The following is an 18,798-nucleotide window of genomic DNA, read 5'->3' on the forward strand; positions in this document are numbered from 1 at the left end:
CCCTCCACGGCAAAGGAAGAAAATCTAAAACGCGTCGTCTCATTTCGAGCTGCTCGCTCGACTGTCCGAATAGTCTCAGTCAGACTCGACGCAGGCAGGCAGATGGACGACGAGGCCAAGGCGACGTGAGTGCAGTGCAGTGAGGAGCAGCAGAGAGAGAGTGGCAGCAGGCTGAGACTTGAAGCGACTTTGGCTTATTCAGGCAGGTGGCTGAGTTTGCCGCCTGCGATCGACAGACTGCCCATCGGCTCCTCGCGGTGAGTGTGGTGCGGGCGCAGTTGGGGGGGCTCAGGGCCAGGCGTGAGAGGAGAGGAGAAGCTGACACAGACGAGCACAGCAACACCACGGCGATGTCGAGGCGGCCATCAATGCCGTCCTCATGGGCGGCGCAGAGCTCGTCGGCGACGGCGGCATGAGCAACAGCAACACGCTGGACGCTGGCTCGCAGAGCATCGCGCCCTACCAGGGCGACTTATCGCAGCCGCAGCCGCAGCCAGCACCGGGTGTCTCGCAACAAGCACAGACACATTCTCAAGAGCAGGCGCAGGCGCAGGGCCCTGTCGCGGGGCCGAGGCCAGAGGGGCAGTTCGGCCCCATGGCCTCCTTTGACGAGGCGTGGGCCCAGCAGCAGAACTGGAATAGCGGCGCACCGCCCAGCGTGCCCGAGCGCAGTGAGTGGACCTTCCATTTCATCGATCAGGCGACTGTGAACTCACTCAAGCGTGGGCAGCGTCCAAGAAGCGGAGCACCCCCGTCGACCTGACGGGCGACGACGAGGACGAGGACATGAAGCGGGCCCTCCAGGCGTCCATCGAGAGCGAGACGGACCGCCAGAAGCGCCACCAGACCTACCCGGGCTTCGATGGCGCAGGCACAGGCGCCGCCGGCATGGGCGCATCCCACGGGCCTCATCCCTTGAGAACGGTGAGTGTGAACGTGAGCGTGCGTGGCGGGAGACGGCGGCTGCAGCGGCGCGAGGCTGGGGAGGCCGAGGGAGAGTTGTCCAGCAGCGCGATGCCAGCGATGCAGGCTGCGGCGGTAAAGCAACCGACATCAGCGGCAGAAACGAAGACGACGACGACGACGAAGGCTGCGACACATGCGCCCGCCATCTTCACCTACGGCCGGCGAAGCAGCCGGAGAAAGGCGAGCACGGCAGATAGGACGGACTTGGGTAGCAGCAGCAGCAACAGCAGCAGCCTGCCCTGGCGCGCCTCGCCGCGGCCCAGACGGATGCCCGCCTCGACGCTGCCGAAACGGACGACACGCAGCGCGACTATCGACGATGCTCCAGCGGTGCGCATCCTCCTCCTCCTTTTTCTCTCCTCTGTGCTCTTCTCCTTCTCGCCTCGCCTCGTCTCTTTTCTCTACTCTGTCCTTGTGTCCTCGTCCAGAAGAGACTGCTGACGCGCATTCACACAAGGCAAATGACGAGGATGAGGCCCTCACCCGCGCCATTGCTGCGAGCATGGAGCAGTCGACGTCGGCGCTGGGCCACGACGGCCAGGCCGCTGGTGGCATCGACATCGAGTCGCTGGAGCCGTCGAGAATACGGAAGCGCGACGAGTGAGTGGTGTAAATCAAGCTGCTGCTACTGCTGCTGCTGCTCGCTGATTCATCAGAGACCAGGCTCGCCGCCGTGACGCCGCCGACACGGGTGCTGCGCCATTTTGCACTCATGCTCCAGGCCCTCTTTGCCTCGTCGCACTTTTGCCAGGCGCTCCTGGCCCTCGATGCACAAGAGGTGCGCCTGCTCGAGCCAGATGCGCAGCCCGAGCCCATGGCCGACTTCTGGCGCGGCGCCAGCCCCAACGACCGCAGGGCCGTCACCCACGACATGTGGGCCAGCCTGGGCCTGGGCGAGGCCAGCGACGACGTGCGCCAGTCGTACGAGGTCGTCATGCGGCTCACCACCCTGCTCCGCTTCCTCCTCTGGAGCAACCGGCCGCTGTGCGTGGCAGACGACATGCTCTCCTATGTCCAGGGCGCTGGCTTTGCCTATGTCATGAACAGCGAGAACAGGCCGGCAGACCAGATTGCCTCGTGCTACATCTCCAACCTCGTCGAGCAGATCAAGGGCCTCGCGGGGTGGAACAAGGACGCGGACGCCAAGGCACCCACCGACGAGCATCTCAGGGGGTGCGTCTGTGTTGTGTGATGACGCGCGCTTCTCGCTGACTGACTCCTCTCTCTTTCGTCAGCTGCCTCTTTTCCACGACCGCCATCGCCGTCCAGCCGCGCGGGACAGAGTCGCCAAAGAGCAAGCGCACAGCCAGCAACTTTTACGACAATGCCATCCTGCACATGGTCCACGACCGCGTGAGCACCACCGTGACAAAGGGCCTCTATGCGACTCTGAGCGAGGAAAAGGCCCTCTTTGACCGCGTCGCCGACACCCTCGTCTTCCACGTCGACCATGCCGACCAGCTGTCGGCGGTGGGCGACGCCGACGCATACATTCCCTTTACGGTCGAGGAGCGCATCTGTGAGTTGGAGCCTTTTGTCCAAGCCACCTTTCCAGCTGCTGCTTCATTCTGACTTGGAGCGACACCCGTCACACACAGACATGGACCCGTTCATGTACGAGAAGCGCAACGGAGCCCGCCTCGGCGTCGACTCGGACGAGGTCAAGGCGCGGACAAAGCGCATCGAGGCGCTGAAAAAGTACCACAAGAAGCTTTCTTGGCACGACGGCCGCGACTCGAGGGGCGCCCTCCGCGAGTCGATTCGCTACTTTGAGGAGCTCGCCATCGTTGACCGCCTGCCCTCGGATGCTGTTGGAAGTGGCGGCAACGGCGATGGAGACGCTGGCGACGATGACGAGCTGAGGAGGCAGCAGGTCAAAGAGGCCGGGCCGATGCTGCGGAGAATCGAGGCGGCGCTGCATGCCGAGCTCAAGCGTGAGTCTCTGCCCTTGAGAGATCTCTTTTCTCGGAATGACAGAACTGAAGCGGGAATGATGCGACTTGTGGCCACAGAGACGGACGAGGCGATCCGCGCGGAAGAGACGGCCATCGAGACGGAGCGAGCGCGGACGACGCAGCAGTTTGAGGAGCAGTGTGCGCGCGTCGAGAATCGCACGATGGCCTATCGGCTCTGCGGCATGCTGGTCCAGCACGCTGGCACGACTGAAGCCTGGGGCTACTTTCTCCATGCGGGCCGCTGGTGGACCGTGTGTGATGGGCGCGCGACGCGGTTGCCGCTTGATGGCGACGAGAGAGAAGGTCAGGGAGAGGACGGTGGCGCAGCTATCGTCGAGGCGCACCGCAGGGACAAGGGCGGCGAGGTCTACATGCTCGTGTACGAGAGCGAGAGCGCCAAAACGGGCGGCGTCGACTGCAAGGCCAAGGACAAGCGGCCCGTCCAAGGGACAGAAAAGGAGGAGGACAACAAGGAAGAGAAAGATGAAGGGTTAGCAAAGGAGCCTGGGATCGGTAGCTCGAGCGAAGAGGAAGACGTGGTGGATGTGGCGACGAGGATGGAGAGGGAGCGGGAGGGGGGGCCGTCACGCCTCTTCAGCCTCATCGAGGCCGACAACGAGGGCCGAGCTGCAACGGCGCAAGCTGCCGCAGGCGATGTCGGGCAAGCAAGAGCCGACACGCTGCCTGGTGAGCTAGAAGCGGGAGCAGACGAACCAGGGAATTCTCTGCGATCGACAACGATGTAGTCGAGATAGTATTTAATATTAAGCCCGTCTTGGTGCACGCATGGTCATGCTCTGCTCGGAGGCTTGTGAGCGACGCCCTACTGCTTACTAGAGGATGTCGCACGAGCACGTCAGACACAAACGCGAGAAAAGGATGATGGGGATTTTGAGAAATGAAGGAGAGCTGACTAGCATGAAAGAGATACAGGAGAGCTTGCGTTTGTGGTGGGAGTGGCGAGACGAGAGGATGGAGTAGGAAAAAGGCCGATGCGATGAGTCAAGAACACCCGACCCATTCTCTTCCTTTTTCTCCCACCAACAGCGGAAAGAATTCTTCTCTTTCTCAAGCATGCGTTTTCGGGTGATGAATAAGGGAGTTGAAAGAGGAAGGACAGAGGGGGGTTTTGTGTGATGTGTGCGTACAAGTCTGAGAGGGGAGATGAGAAAGCAGACTGAGATTTCCCTTTTTCGCCCCCTCCAGAGCTCAGCCCAGCTCAGCCCAGCGTGGTCCTCTATCGCGCGGCTCCCTTTACTTGCCCTGAGGAGCCTCCTTGAAGGAGAGGGCGTGCTCCTCGCCCATGGCGCTGACAATCGTCACCATCAGGTCCTTGCCCTCGTCGAAGCCGGCGACGATCTGCTCGCCGACCTCGCCCTCGGGCACCTTGACGTCGTCCTTGGACGCGCCGTCGCCGCTCATGAGGTTGAGGAAGCCGTCGTCTGGTAGGTGCGCACATTGGCAATGTCAGTGGATGGCATTCCAACGAGCAAAAGGAACAGGATGACTCACCGATGTTGACAAGCTGGTACTCGTTACGCGAGACGTTGGGGACGTCCATGTTGTGCGTCGAGGGCGAGATGTCTTCGAGCTTCTTCTGGGTGAAGATGTCGACGGCGACGAGGTGCACCTTGGCGTGGCCGTGCTTGCCCGTCTTGGAGGTGGACATGTCGACGATCTGTGCGCAGGCATCTTCTGGTCAGTACAAGCTCTCTCTACCTTTCTCTTCTTTTTCTTCCATGCTTCCTCGTCCTCTCCCCGCCCCGCTTTTTGGACCCCCCTGCAACTCTTCTCGCTTCTGTATGCAACTGCTCCCGTCCACCACAGCCTTGCCCAGAGGTCCCATCCCAAAGGCCTTCAGATTGCTCACCTTGCAGGGGCGGCCCTTGATGACGACGTGGCCGTTCTTGCGCAGGGCCGAGCACTGCTGGGGGTACGTCAGCGAGCTGCCGGCGTGGGCAGTCTCGAAGTTCTGGTTGTGGGCCTCGTCGTCAGACTGCAGAGAGGGGGAAGAGTAGAGGGAGGCGTCAGCACGAAGAGAACACAGCGAGCAATCTCAGAGACAGCACGTCCACACACGCACCATCGTGAGAGCAAAGTGGTTTCCGTGAAAGAGGGAGAAAAGTTGGTGGGAGTAGAAGTAGTAGTAGTAGAAGCCAGGCTTTCTGGCGACAACTCAAAGAATTTTTTTTTTCCCTCTTCTTCTCGCGAGCGCAGAGAGAGCGAGCCAAGGGGAAAGTCGCTATACACACACGCACACACACACGCCTGCCTACTGGAGGCGGTTCTTGCCAGCTCGCGTGGACCGGGGCGCGCCCTGGAGTTTGCCAATTACAGTTTTCGAGCGCATTTCAAAGCAAGCCCAAGGGCGATTTTTTAAAGCTGCGGTGCGGGTTGCGCGCAAAATTGCTATTGCTCGGCTAAGGATGCCCTCACACGGCATTCAATCGGCATCGTCGCTGCCCTGCTCCTCGCTCCGCAGAGGGGGGGACACTTCATCATCTTCTCATCTGGTCAAGCGACAGGAGCCACCACAGTCCTGTGGACAATTGGTGTCTCGAGATGGCAGCCCAGGAGGAAGGGATCATTAGAGAGAGCTCAGAAAGAAGAAAGCCGCCACGTGGCGTGAAAGATTTCAATAAAATGGAGTCGACCTGAATTTGCCAGGAAAAACCGCATTTGGAATTTCAGTTCAAGAGGAGACCCAAGGGGAGAAGAGTGAGAAGCGAACACCTGACTTCCGTCCTCCTCGTCAACTTGACCTTCACCATCACGTGTGGGTATCAGAGCGCGTGCCCAGCTTCGAGTGCAACACCCCGACACAGGACCGACGTAAGTGGCCTGGACAGTCAGCAGAACAGAGGCCGATCGCAAGATTGTGCACAGCAGGACTAGAGGACAGAACGAGTGAAAGCCAAGTGGCGCGATTGCCATCCAGCCAAGGGCTTCTGTCGCCGTCGTCGTCATCATCGTCGCCATCCACCAGCATTCATTATTGTGGAGCTGCCTTTAATTCTAGCAGACACTTCGATACGATCCGCACAGAGGCATTACTAATTTGCCAGAAACAGCCGACAACACAATGGTCAACACTCCACCGCCACCGAACCCCGCGCCTGGGGGCGATGCGACGACGAGCGTGCAGGCCGACGCGCTCAAGGGCTCCGAGGACGTGAGCAGCATCCTCGCCAACCTGAGCGCCGAGCAGCTAGCCAGCATCATGGATGCCGCGGTGAGTGTCCTTTTCGTGGATGCACTGTCCGGTCGCAGTCGCCACCACCGCCCATGCCTCCGGCGCTTGCGGGTTTGCGCCAGCCTGGGCTGAGACTGGGCCTGCTTGAGCCGGGCCCATTTGGTGCGGTGGAGCTGCAAGACACGATGCGTCCTGTGCCTCTGGAGAATTAAACTTTTTTTTTCCTCGAGCGAGCACACGTGCTGACGACACCAACACTTGCCCCCCTTTGATCCACAGCGAGCCTCAGGAGGAGGTGAGTCGAGTCGGCTCGCACGACTCCTGTCACTGTAGCGCTGACATGGCCTGAAATCACTCCTACAGCCGGCACGAGTGATGCCACATCGGGTGTCGACACAACGGCCATTCTCGCCTCGCTGCCCCCTGGCTTGGGACAGGCCGCGTCGGCCCTGACGTCGTTTGCGTCTTCCTTCAAGCGAGGCAACAACCAGGGCCAGGAGCGCGAGGGCGCGGAGGCGTCGGGTGCCGACGGCGAAGGGGAGCAGCGCGCTGCGGCAGACGGAGACACAAAGGACATCAAGCAGTCAGACTCGCAGCAGCAACAACAACAGCAGGACCAGCAGCAGCAGTCGTACGACGAGCAGCACGGCCAGCATGACCACCAGCAGTCGCAGCAGGAGCACCAGCACCAGCAGCACGACGAGCAGCACGACCAGCACCATCACCAGCAGCAACAGCAGCAGCAGCAGCACCTCCAGTCGCAGTCGGTGGACCGATACGGCGATGCGACGGCCGCTGCACTAGCAGCCATGGAGTCGCTCGCGGCCCAAGGAGGGCTCTCTACTCCCATGAACCACCGTCAAGGGCGCCAGAAGCGGGATTTGGGCCCTGAAGCTGAGCGAATGCGCAAGGACAACCACGTGAGTACCATTGCGGTCTGAGCGAGAACATTTCAACTGACAATATACACATCCACACAGAAAGAAGTCGAGCGCAAGCGTCGAGAGCAGATCTCGTCGGGCATCAATGAGCTGGCGGCGATTGTGCCCTCGAGCGAGACATCGAGCAGCAGAACGACAAACAAGACGGCTATCATCAACAGCGCTGTTGATTACATCCAGCGCCTCAAGAACAACGAGGCAGACAACATCGAAAAGTGGACGCTGGAGAAGCTGCTCATGGACCAGGCCGTCAAGGACCTCAACCAGCAGCTCGAGGATGCCAAGAAGGAAATCTCCCGTCTCCGAGCCCAGCTCGGTTTGCCCGAAGAGGTAGCCCCGCCTCCGCAGCACCAGCAGGGCGAGGAGCAGCACCAGCACCAGCAATACGACGAGCAGCAACACCACCAGCAGCAACAGCACGACGTCGATCCTCGCCTGAACGACGGCGCAGACCGGCAGGGTTCGGCGCTCAACGAAGTAGCCGCCGCTGCTGCCGCCGCAGCTCTCGATGCCCGCTCGCAGCAGGAGGCCGCTGCGACGGTGTATGGCGAAGATGACAGCGCGCGCAAGTCGCGTGCCCGGAGCCGTTCCCAGGTCGAGGCAGCCGAAGGCGGGGACAAGAAGGCCGCCGGCGATGATAGCAGCGCGGCCACTGGCGGACGTGCAAAGCGGTCTCGTCAGGCGTGATGCCTCGGCTCTACTCTCCCTTTGTTGTACCGGTACTTGATGACTCACTCCTCCGTCTCTGTCTTTCTTTCTGTCTCTTCCGGCTCTTGTGTTGTATGTTTAACAGGGACTGCCACTCCGGGGCAGAATCTCACTGTGGATAATTGATCATCGATCACACTGAAGTCGTCTTCCCCCTTTCCACTTCCCCTACACATCCGTACGCATCAGATCATTTAATTGGCTTTGCTAGAATAGACTGGGAAGGTCGTGGTCTGTTTTTCGGCCGGGTTCTCTGTGCGTGGTGGTAGTATATGTTTCGATGAGTTTGCGAAGACGCCGCTTTGGAAGCTTCTGCTGCGAAGAATCAATCTAGCGCGGTTTCGGAAAAAAGAAAAAGGGCAAATGGCGGGGGTGCGCTCCAGATAGCTTGAGTGATGGATCATGGAGTAGAAAAACATTGCGCGTCAAGGTGTGCCAGGTTCTCGAGAGAGACGGCTCCTCCTCGGCACCGTCGATCTGTCCTTCTCTTTGCTACTATTAGTCTTTGCGCGAAGTACAAGTGCCCTTCTTCGGCAGCAGGAAAGTGGTGATCAATCTGATGAGTGTTAGTGCGGTGACCAAGCGTGGGAACGACACCCTCGGGGAACGTGGAGAGGTGTCAGAGACTCTCTTGTTTCTGTGGGGGTGCACATTAGTCGGCATTATTGCAACAGAATCTAAATGCGCCTTTCCATGAAACTAATCATGGACAGCACCGCAGATCAGCGTGCCAGGTGCGAATGGAGGAAGCGTGACGCTGACTGACTGACTGATTGATTGATTTATTGATTTGTCTGAGACCTGCAATCTGGGATCATTCTAGCGGCTTTTTTCGCTTCCCCAAAATGCGTGACCTATACAAACGCAAGAGCAGATTGCCTGTGCTCTGCAGAAAATGGTTTCCGCGGACATCCTTGGCTCCTACTCTTCATTCTCTGCAATCCCACTTCTTTGTTGCCGCCATCCTAGGCGAGGTGTTTCAAGGTGAATTCAATAAGTCGTTCAATAAGTCGAGGGTGGATGTTCAAAGTCGGATAATTTCCGCGTTGCACGCTGTTGGAGACCTAGAGTGCTTCCATAGTAGAGTGTAATGGGCAAAGACAGATGGCATGCCCTCTCGCTTCTTCCCTCTTGTACAGTCCACCGTGAAAGAATGCAGTGAGCACGATCCCTATAAGAACTCGTCAGAGGCCAGTTAACTTCATCGATTCCGACCCAACCCCTCGCTCCTACCCTAGATTCCCCTCACTAATTCTTCAATACCCTCTCCCTCACTCTCATTTTACTCACAACATGGTCAAGCTCTCTGTTGCATTCGCCGCCATGGCTCTCATGGCCGTCGCCGTCTCCGCCACCCAGCCTCAGGAGTGCTGGTGCCGCATGACCTCGGGCGACGTCGAGGACGTCCACCCCAGCCTCATCTCCATCCTTTCGGGCAACGGCTCTGGGTGAGTGCTTTTTCCCGTTTCCCCGCCTCTCGACGTTCCCGCTCATTTAAAACCAATCACACACAGCAACGTCGACAACCTCAACGGTAACAAGGACAACGGCAATGGATCCGCCAACGGAAACGGCATCGGCTCGGGTGACTTTGAGTGAGTTGATGCTCATGAACAGCTCCTCTTATTCGAAACATGCTCACCGATGCTTGTCTGCCTTTCTTTCAGCGGCAACGGTTCTGCCAACAAGGGCAACAAGGGCAACGGAAATGGTAACGGCCTCGCCTCGGGCAACGGCAAGTGAGTATGAAGTTTTTTCTGCCTGCGCCAAATCAGCGTCACTCATCGCCCCTTTCGCAATCTTCTTCAGCGGCTCTGGTTCCGGAAACAAGAACAACAAGGGCAACGGAAACGGCAACGGAAACGGCAATGGCTTCGCCTCGGGCAACGGAAAGTGAGTAGCAGCGATCGCGTCCGTGACAAGTGAGAAGATCTGGGATGCTCACCGCTTCTTTACTCTGTTCTCTTCGTCATCTTTTAGCGGCTCGGGCTCCGGAAACAAGAACAACAAGGGCAACGGGAATGCCAACGGCGCCGGCAACGGTGAGTCTGGACTTCTTCCTTGGATGTTGAGCATGAAGCTGATTGGAGATCAACACAGGCAACGTCGGCAACAAGGGCAACGGAAGTGGCAACAAGGGCAACCTCGACGGCAACAAGACGTCGCACAAGAGGCGTCTGGACTAAAGCGGCTTTGTAATGCTGCTGCCACTTCTTCTCTGAGCACTTCGTCATATCTCCCTCTCCCCCCCCTTTAGCCCGCCCCTTTCCCCTCCCCCTGGCATCCCACACGGAAGGTGGAAGTCCTGACCACACCTTCTGTATTCCATATATTTACCCGTAACTTGTTATTCCCTCTATTATGATTGCAGCATTCACTTACAATGTCATGCTACAGCCGCCGAGAGGCGTGCGCTGTCATACTAAGGTTGTTTCATTTGCACGCGTGGCACTCTGCACAGTAACAAACATCATTGACGAGACTGTCAAAGCAGTTTAGACTTGAGATCTTACTTAGACTGGTGAGTTTGACGACAAGTTGATACACATACACCTCGACGAGGAGCAACTGGGGCGTCTTACATGGAAGAAAGGGCCATTCAGCTCCGTCAGTGGATCAAAGCCTAGGCTGATACATAAATATTCGACTGCTCAAGGAAAAGACGTGCCCGGCACATCTTCGGACTTTCGCGCCGTCGCCCTGGTGCCACCTCGCGTCGAAAGAATGCTTTTGAGGGACCTCTTCCTTTGTTTTCTTCTCAGCCACTGCTACGGTTGACTTTGTGCGTTTGTCGTTACGACACTAGTCTGTTCGTTCTCGTCAAGCAAGCATGACTCTGCGTCTCAATTTGCTCCGTGGCGTCCCGAAACAGCGAAAAAAACACAGCGCACGGGGCTTGGCTCCAAGTCCTCTCTCTCTCTTTGTGTTTTTTGTGCGAAAGGCAAAAGGGGCACATCACGAATGGATAGCGATGTGTACCACGAACAGGGGCTTTTAATAGGGGCTTACCAATGTTTGGTGACTCCTCAAGAAGTCGACAGTGGGAGGGCTAATTTTCGAAATGGTAATGGACAGCGAGAAAAGTGGCGAGAGTGTTTCGGATAGCAGGAATTTACAAGCAATGATTAGGTCCCGCGACAAGTCTTGATCGCAAATAACGAACCCGTACTTCCCCAGCAACCATCACTTGCGATCGACATCCATGAACAAACGACAAAAACTCGCTTCCAGCCTAGCTCTGGCAATCTTCTGCCTTCTGCTTTTCTCTTTCGTGGCAGAAGCAGCACACTCATCTGTGCTCAGCTCCGAGGAAGAGCCTCCCTTCCAGCGCCGGGCTCGCCAAAAAGGCAAGCCGACATGCTCAGCAACTTTCGGTGTTCAGCAGCCACAGTCATCTCAGCAGCAGACCGAGAAGTGCAGTAGTCTTTCTCCGCCCTTCAACGCACTGAAATCTTTGTCTGATGAGCAGCTCAAGAATGACGACGTTGCTTCATCGCCCATTGCCATCTTCTCAACTAGGTCTTTTCCTTCACATCGCGCTGCTTCGTCGTCTCCTCTCGATGGCTCAGACCCTCTGCTACGGCCTAGCTTCACGAGGTCTATTAATTCTGCAAAGAAAGGAAAAAAGCGCAAATACTACTTCGAGACGGATAACGAAAGCGATGAAGACGGCAAGAGACAATTTCAAATGCATGTTCAACATGCACCTCCTCTGTCACTTCCCCGTAAGAAGAAAGTTCCGAGATCGCGGGGTATGCAACGTGAGGCAAAGTTACAAGGAAAGGATGCAGAGAAAGTGTCAGATTCTGATGATCTGAACAAGTTCGGCTACGATGAGATCAGAAACGCTCGCGAATTCTTTAATAAGGTGGAAGCAAGAAAACACCATACGAACGGAAGGCGCATGACGAGCGAAAAAGAGAGGAAAGATCTGGGTATTCAAGGTCGAAAAGAGTACCTGAGACTTTGTCATCTCGATAACTTCCATAGAAGACAGGAGAAGCTAAAGAAAGAAGCACCCGAGGGTCAAACGCCAAGGAATTCTGTAGTTGCGCGACTCAATGTTAAAGTCCACAGATTGGAACACGGACAAAGCTTCTGTACGTGGAAACCGAAGGATCAGCGAGAACTTCAGGCCATAACAGCGGATGGAGGTCGCAATGTCGGTCTCATGGAACGAGTCTCGAATTTGAAGGCGCAAAATAAGGCGACTAAGAAGGAGCAGAAGAATCAAAGAAAGAGGTCTTCGAATTCAAGAAAGAAGGGAAGAATGAATCAGGGTAATAATTAGATTGTTTAGTGCACTCCTCGGGCTTGGGTGCTATCGCCATCCCCTCCCAACCTTTCTCTCTCCATAGTCAAGATTCCTAAAAGAGGATGGTGCGAAATAGTGAACAGACTGCCACTGGTGAACAAGTGCTTCAGGCGATTCTTTCAGAAGAACTGCCAGCCTTTGATCACCTTGCCCTTCGTCAGTAATCAGACCTGTGCTCCTTCCGTACGGTATGGTTCAATTTCGGAAAGAGTCAGTGAGCACCTCCAGGTGTGCATCCAGGGGGGCAGCAACAATGCCCCCAAGGATTACAGATGGAGATTCGATCGAGCGCCTCTGACAATGCAGTAAGCAATCTGACCGACCCGAGCCCCGTAATTACTAGCGAACTGGAGAAAGGACATGAGCCAACGGCGCATCGGGGCTTCTGACGTCAACGTCACTGAGAGGAGTCCAGGCTCCGTGAGGGCGTAAAACAAAACGGACGACTGCTGGCAAGATAGATCTGCTTACATTTCTAAGTCGTCTCTACATCACCATGGTCAGGCCTTTCGCCCTCTTCGTGGTGCTCTTTGCCTTAGCCTCTCTGCTCATCTCTCTCCCAGCCGCTGCTGTCGAGGTAAATCACCTTCAGCGCCGGGCTCGCAAGAAAAGCATGCCGACATCCTCAGCATCTTTCGGCGCTCAGCAGCCGCAGCAACCGCAGCTGTTTCAGCAGGAGACTCAGATGAGCAATGACCCATCATCGCCTCCCAACGCTCTGCATCCTGACTCCGAGAAGCGATTCGAGAGGAGCGAACATGACTCACGGTATACCGCCCCCCTCCCAACGAAGTCTTCTCATTCACATCCCGCTCCTCTTCCATCTCCTCTCGCTCGCACAGTTGACCTATCACGCTTTCTTCCTCCTTGGTCTTCGCTACTGCTCGATCGCGCAGAACCGCCTCCGCAACCCAGACTTACGAGGTCTGCCAATGCTGCGAATAAAGGGAAAGAGCGCATATACTATTTCGAGACGGACTACGAAAGTGACAGCGCAGAAGACGTCAAGAGGCAGCAGCGCTCCAAGCCGCGGGGTAGAAGTCATCAGACGGAGAGACGCGGAAACAATGTGAGCCTCGATGCTATTAGGAGAAAGGGCCGCGAGGTCAACGACTTGATTGAAGCCAGAAGTGACCAAACGAAACGACAAAGCAGTAAAATGAGGGTAGAGATGGAGGATCTAAGTCTTCCAGATCTGGAAGAAGAGAAGAGGGCTCGCGAGCGTGCTAGATATCACAAAACAAAAGAAAGGCGCAAAGAGGAAGAAGCAGCTACCGGTCAGAAATCAGCAGTATCTGCTTCTAGATTAATCGGTCAAAAGATCAAAAGGCTGTTAGAAGGCCAAAGCTTCGAGACGTGGAAAGGGAAAGACCAGCGAAAACTTGAGACTACGAAAATGCGTAAAAAGCGCAGAGCGAGCTTGTTGAAAATAATCTCACAGCTGAGGGCAAAATTCGAGGCTTCTAGGAGAGGAGAGAGGGGGCATCAGAAGAAGAAGACGCAGTCGAAACAGAAGGCCCCAACGAATCAGGATGAACATGAACGTGAACGTTAAAGCTCTTTTTAGGCCTGCGTGCCATTTTCATCACTACGAGACCATGTCCCTCAACCAAAAGGCCTTTTGAAAATATTCCATTGAAGAGGTCAGACTGCCATTGATAGTGAGGCGCTTCAGGCAATTCTGTCACATTCATTTACAGCCTCCTGGTTTCTTGTGCACATCCTAATAAGTCTTTGCTCCAAACTTTTGAGTAAAATCAGTAAGCGCTTGCAGACGAGACATTGAGAGGTAATCATAACGCATATCAGGGCGACGGAGAAAATGAGGTGGAGCTTCGGTCGAGCGCCTCGGACGATGCAGTAGAAAATAGAGGGCTGACCGAGCAGAGCCCCGTGCTTACTAGCAAATAGGAAGAAGCCATGAGCCATGGGGCCATCGGGGCTTCGGAAGTCAGTGTCACTGAGAGGCGTCCAGACTCTGTAAAAAGGTGTATAAGAAAGGGTCGATTCCTGTCAAGACAGATCTGCCTATGTTCCTCAGTCGTCTCTACCACACGTCATGGTGAAGTCGTTCGCCCTCTTTGTGGTTCTTTTTGCCATAGCCTCTCTGCTCATCCCCCTTCCAAGCGCTGCTGTCGAGGTAAATCACCTTCAGCGCCGGGCTCGACACAAAAGCACACCGACATCCTCAGCATCTTTCGGCGTTCAGCTGCCGCAGCTATCTTTGCAACAGAGCGAGTCAGCCGGTGGCAGTTCCGAGCCACAGCTATCTCAGCAACAGAGCAAGCCAGGCGGTGAGAGTTCCTCCCGTCCCGTCGCTCTGCAACCTCGGTTCGATGAGCCACACAGCTCAAACGATGAAAACGACGAAAATGACGAAAACGTCGAAAACGTCGAAACGGAGGATGCCCCATCGGCTAGCATATCTTCTGACTATTCTCCTCCTCCATATCACGCTACTTCGTCGTCTTCTCCATCTCCTTCGCCGCATTACAATCGTCCCAGCACTAGATCGCAAACCAGCACAGGTGCAAAAACCAAAAAGAGGTTCAGACGCCCTTCCGAGAAAGGCATGGCAATCGATAGCGAAGACGTCCCATCTCCCTCGCTGCACTACAATCGTGCCAGTACTAGACCCCAAATCAGCACAGCTGCAGAAATTAAAAGAAGGTTCAGACGCCCTTCCAAGAAAGGCAAGGAAATCGATAGCGCAGGTGGCGACACAAGGCAGAAGGATACCAAAACCAGACGTTGGAGCAGACACGATAGACCTAGGGAATACGTGCATGCGTGGGAGAAAAACGTAAAAAGCTTGTTGCACTTAAAGGCTTTTCAACAAGTCAATCCTTCCGAAGAATCGTTACAAGAGCTCTATCAAGAGGTGTCTGCAAGAACAGATCAGACCGATGGGAAGCTCGCTCTAACCAGTAAAGAAAAACGTAAATTGGAACGTGATGACATCCTTCGTTTCCAAAGGATTTGCAATATACTCACTACCAAAAAATGGCATGCCAAGGCAAAGAGAGAGGGTCGAGTGCAAAACAAATCTAAGCCCTCAGGTCATCGACTTGCCAGGAAAGTTAATAGAATAGCAAGCGGAGATCAAAGTCTCGCCTCATGGGGAGATAAAGACCAGCAAGGACTTCAGACGGCGGAAATCGGCGAATCGTACAGAAAGGAGCTCTTGAGTCGAATTGAAAAGTTGAAGATAAAAAAAGAGGCAAGACGCAAGTCTAAGGAGGAATAGATTCATTGAAGAAGGACTTCTACAAGAAAGAGAGAGAATGGGAGTCAAAGGAGTAGTACAGTACATCATAACAGCCATCTGTCAAGATTTGCGAGTCACTGAAACTTTTGCGAGCCCGATCTCGTCATCAATCTCGTCTGCGACCCTTGAGAAGAGCAGAATCAATCCATGATCAAGTCACTTCAAGCGCCTCTTTTCAAATGGTTTCAAACTTCGTACTGCACTTGTGCTTGAGTCCTGAGAAATTGTTGTGCATCTAGACGGGCACGACATCGAAGCTGGAACAGCGAGCATCTACATGGGCAATTCTGCGAGGTACAGCAAAGCCCACAAACAAAGAAAGGGAAATTTTTTGTCACCAAACCAAATCAATTCACCCCAAAAAATTTAAAAAAAACTGAGAAAGATTTTGAGAAATACAAAAATACAGAAGAGCCCGGCGACTCGGTGCTTCGGTCGAGCGCCTCGAATGAGGCAGTGTGTATTTTGACCGAGCCGCGCCTATTTACCGTTTACTCGACAGTGGGTAGCACTCGTCAGCCGTCGGGGCATTGGGGCTGACTACATTGCCCGATATTATCTCGAGCAGCCCATTCTGGGACGGATACAAGGAGTACGACCTCCACTGGCGAGCAGTGCGATCAATTTGCTTTGCTTCAACGCATCCGTTGTTGCTACAGTGAGCCATGGCCAGATCATCGGTACTTCCTCTGGTCCTCTTTGCCATACTGTTTCTTCTCATTTCCTCCCCAAGCGCGGCTGTCGAGCGAAATCACCTAGAGCGCCGGGCTCGCCAGAAAAGCAAACCGACATCCTCAGCGTCTTTCGGCTTCCAGCAGCCACAGCTACCTCTGCAAGAGAGCGAGCCAGGCGGTGACAACTCGCAGTCGCAGCTACTTTTGCAACAGAGCGAGCCAGGCGGTGACGATTTGCAGCCGCAGCTATCTCAGCAACAGAGCAAGCCAGGCGGTGAAAGTTCCTCCCGTCCCGTCGCTCTTCAACCTCGGATCGATGAGCGAAATAGCTCTAATGACGACGGCCCATCGGCAATTGGTTCTTCTGATTATTCTCCTCCTTCGTATCACGCTGCTTCGTCGTCTTCTCCATCTCCTCCGCCACACTACAATCGTCCCAGCACTAGATCGCAAACCAGCGCAGCTGCAAAAACCAAAAAAAGGTCAAGACGCCCTTCCAAGAAAGGCAAGGAAATCGATAGCGCAGGCGGTCCCCCGGGCCAGGGAAAGACCAGTGCCAGACGTTGGAGCAGAAGTGGTAAACATAGGATATACGTACACTGGTGGGAGAAAGACGTAGAGAGCTTATTGCATTTGAAAGCTTTTTGTGAAGAGGAGCCCTCCGAAAAAGCGATACAAGAGCTCTTTGACGAGGTGTGCGCAAGAACGGGTCAGACTGATGGGCAGATCGCTTTAACCAATCGAGAAAAAGAGAATCTGACCCGTGAAGCCAAGTTTCGATTCTATCACCTTTGCGAGAAAGCCTATGCCAAGGCAGGGTATGCCAAGTCGAAGAGAGAAGGTCGAAAGCAAAACAAATTTAGAGACTCAAATACTCCACTCGCCAGGAAAGTTTATAGGATAGCAGTAGGAGCTCAACGCCTCTCCACATGGACCGACGAAGACAAGCAAGCACTTCAGAAGGCAGAAATCGACGAAAAGTACAAAAAGTCGCTCTTGGATCGAATAGAGGAGGCAAAATGCCACTCTAAGATGAAGCGAAAGAAGGAAAGAAAGACCCCCTCAAGAAAGAAGAGAAAAGACGAGTCGGAGGGGTGAATCAAAATTCAGCCTCTGTAAGGAATCGTGAGTCACAGCTACTTTAGCGAGCCAGATTCCTCATCAAAGCTGCAATCCTTGTAAGAGAGCAGAACCAAGCCTTGATCAAATCACTTCAAGCGTTTCTTTTGAAATGACTTCAAACTTCTTCATTAAGTTGGGCTTGATCCGAGTCGATTTTTGTGCTTCTTAACGAGCACGGTCGCAAAGATGGAGCAGCAAGCCTCTACGTGTGTGATTATGGGAGGTAATAGCAACGCCCACCAAAAAAAAAAAAAAGACGGAGATTACTCTCACCCCTCAAAAAAAAACCTGAGAAAAACTGTGAAAATAACAGAAAAGGCCCGACGACTCGGTGCTTCAGCCGAGCGCCTCGAATGAGGCATAGGCAGTTTGACCGAACCACGCCTGTTTCCTAGAGAACAGGGAAACTCGTCAGCCGTAGGGGCATTGAGGCTGGCCACGTCGTCCGATATCATTTCGAGCAGCCCATCTGGGACAAATACAGAGATCACGACCTCCATTGGCGAGCGGTGCGATTCATCTGTTTTCCTTGCACGCCTTACTTCTTGCTACAACGAACCATGGCTCGGTCATCGATCCTTCGTCTGGGTTTTTGTGTCATACTCTTTCTTCTCATTCCCCTCCCAAGCACTGCTGTCGAGGGGAATCACCTCGAGCGCCGGGCTCGCAAGAAGAGCATACCGAAGTCCACTGCAGCTTTTGGCGTTCAGCAGCCGCAGCTGTCTCAGCAAAAGGACGAGGAAGGCGTTGGCAGTGCTTCGCACACTATCGCGATGCAACGTGGGTTTGATGAGCAACACAACACAATCAACGAAGACCCATCAGCTATTGTCTCTCCTCCCCTTTCGTACCACGCTAATCCGTCGTCTTCTCTCGAGCGCCATGTCAGCTCACTCCGCCTTCTTCCTCCTTCCAACTCGCCCATTGGCCCTGCCACCTCATCTCACTCTCCATCTAAATCGCAGCACAACGATCTTTCCGGCTCTCCACCGCAAGTCAGCGCAGCTGCAAGACGGAAGAAAAGGTTCAGACGCCCTTCCGAGAAGGCCAAGGAGAACGACGAGGCAGGAGACTACACGAGTCATATGACGCGTCAAAGGCACAGTAGTAGAACAGTACGTTGGAGCGGACCTGATAGGCCTAGAGAATACGTGCATGCGTGGGAGAAAAACGTAAAGAGCTTGTTGCACCTGAAGGTTTTTGGTCGAGACAACAAAACACCCTCCGAAGAATCGATACAAGAACTCTTTGACGAGGTGGCCGCAAGAAGTCACCAGACTGATGGGAAGCGCACTTTAAGTAGCGAAGAAAAGAAACACCTGTCTATTGAGGCCTTGCATGCTTTCAATGTGCGTTGTGTAAGCGCCAGTACCAGGACAAGTTACTCCAAGAAAAAGAAGAAGAGAGAGAATCGAAATTCACAGTAATGGCACAGGTCGTCTACTCACTAGGCATGGTCAAAAGTTCGGTTCATGGACCGATAAGGATCAGCAAGCACTTGAATGGCAGTAACCAGAACAGATAATAAGCAAGAGCTCAAGGGTCGATTTTCAAGGCGAAAGATAGAAGATGACACTGGACACAATTGGGAGGGGGAGAGAAGTAACCGCTGAATTAGCCAGCCACCTATCAAAAAAATTGTGGGTTATCGCCAGT

General features: G+C 54.7%; 7 protein-coding genes across 7 annotated transcripts; 6 read left to right on the plus strand and 1 right to left on the minus strand.

Moving 5' to 3' along the window:
* The first annotated feature begins 7 nt into the window (after positions 1–7).
* On the plus strand, positions 8–3,726 carry FA10DRAFT_269617 (hypothetical protein). Its single transcript, XM_025522819.1, has 9 exons — positions 8–125; positions 203–257; positions 338–671; positions 731–924; positions 1,424–1,566; positions 1,630–2,139; positions 2,202–2,485; positions 2,565–2,900; positions 2,979–3,726. The coding sequence occupies exons 1-9, from the start codon at positions 103–105 to the stop codon at positions 3,665–3,667; spliced, it is 2,568 nt and encodes an 855-aa protein (XP_025374202.1). The 5' UTR covers positions 8–102; the 3' UTR covers positions 3,668–3,726.
* A 72-nt stretch (positions 3,727–3,798) lies between these two features.
* Positions 3,799–5,051, minus strand: FA10DRAFT_269619 (eukaryotic translation initiation factor 5A). The gene is made up of 4 exons (XM_025522820.1): positions 5,005–5,051; positions 4,792–4,917; positions 4,434–4,599; positions 3,799–4,363 (listed from the first exon to the last, which is right to left on the minus strand). Exons 1-4 carry the CDS (start codon positions 5,005–5,007, stop codon positions 4,176–4,178), a joined length of 483 nt encoding a protein of 160 aa, XP_025374203.1. The 5' UTR covers positions 5,008–5,051; the 3' UTR covers positions 3,799–4,175.
* Positions 5,052–5,662: 611 nt separating this feature from the next.
* Positions 5,663–7,942, plus strand: FA10DRAFT_269621 (hypothetical protein). Its single transcript, XM_025522821.1, has 4 exons — positions 5,663–6,153; positions 6,394–6,409; positions 6,478–7,034; positions 7,095–7,942. The coding sequence occupies exons 1-4, from the start codon at positions 6,004–6,006 to the stop codon at positions 7,740–7,742; spliced, it is 1,371 nt and encodes a 456-aa protein (XP_025374204.1). The 5' UTR covers positions 5,663–6,003; the 3' UTR covers positions 7,743–7,942.
* Positions 7,943–8,995: 1,053 nt separating this feature from the next.
* FA10DRAFT_304435 (hypothetical protein) lies at positions 8,996–9,949 on the plus strand (the record flags this gene model as incomplete). The annotated part of the gene is made up of 6 exons (XM_025525360.1): positions 8,996–9,211; positions 9,278–9,358; positions 9,431–9,502; positions 9,573–9,656; positions 9,744–9,805; positions 9,864–9,949. Exons 1-6 carry the CDS (start codon positions 9,057–9,059, stop codon positions 9,947–9,949), a joined length of 540 nt encoding a protein of 179 aa, XP_025374205.1. The 5' UTR covers positions 8,996–9,056.
* A 2,625-nt stretch (positions 9,950–12,574) lies between these two features.
* Positions 12,575–13,633, plus strand: FA10DRAFT_262795 (hypothetical protein; the record flags this gene model as incomplete). Its single annotated transcript, XM_025520148.1, has 2 exons — positions 12,575–12,846; positions 12,994–13,633. The coding sequence occupies 2 exons, from the start codon at positions 12,575–12,577 to the stop codon at positions 13,631–13,633; spliced, it is 912 nt and encodes a 303-aa protein (XP_025374206.1).
* A 2,378-nt stretch (positions 13,634–16,011) lies between these two features.
* On the plus strand, positions 16,012–17,118 carry FA10DRAFT_262796 (hypothetical protein; the record flags this gene model as incomplete). The annotated part of the gene is made up of 3 exons (XM_025520149.1): positions 16,012–16,403; positions 16,503–16,838; positions 16,908–17,118. The coding sequence occupies 3 exons, from the start codon at positions 16,012–16,014 to the stop codon at positions 17,116–17,118; spliced, it is 939 nt and encodes a 312-aa protein (XP_025374207.1).
* Positions 17,119–17,702: 584 nt separating this feature from the next.
* Positions 17,703–18,708, plus strand: FA10DRAFT_262797 (hypothetical protein; the record flags this gene model as incomplete). The annotated part of the gene is made up of 3 exons (XM_025520150.1): positions 17,703–18,257; positions 18,339–18,491; positions 18,664–18,708. The coding sequence occupies 3 exons, from the start codon at positions 17,703–17,705 to the stop codon at positions 18,706–18,708; spliced, it is 753 nt and encodes a 250-aa protein (XP_025374208.1).
* Positions 18,709–18,798: the final 90 nt, after the last annotated feature.

Source organism: Acaromyces ingoldii (genome assembly GCF_003144295.1).
Source record: "Acaromyces ingoldii strain MCA 4198 unplaced genomic scaffold FA10scaffold_8, whole genome shotgun sequence".
NCBI classification, from domain to species: domain Eukaryota; kingdom Fungi; phylum Basidiomycota; class Exobasidiomycetes; order Exobasidiales; family Cryptobasidiaceae; genus Acaromyces; species Acaromyces ingoldii.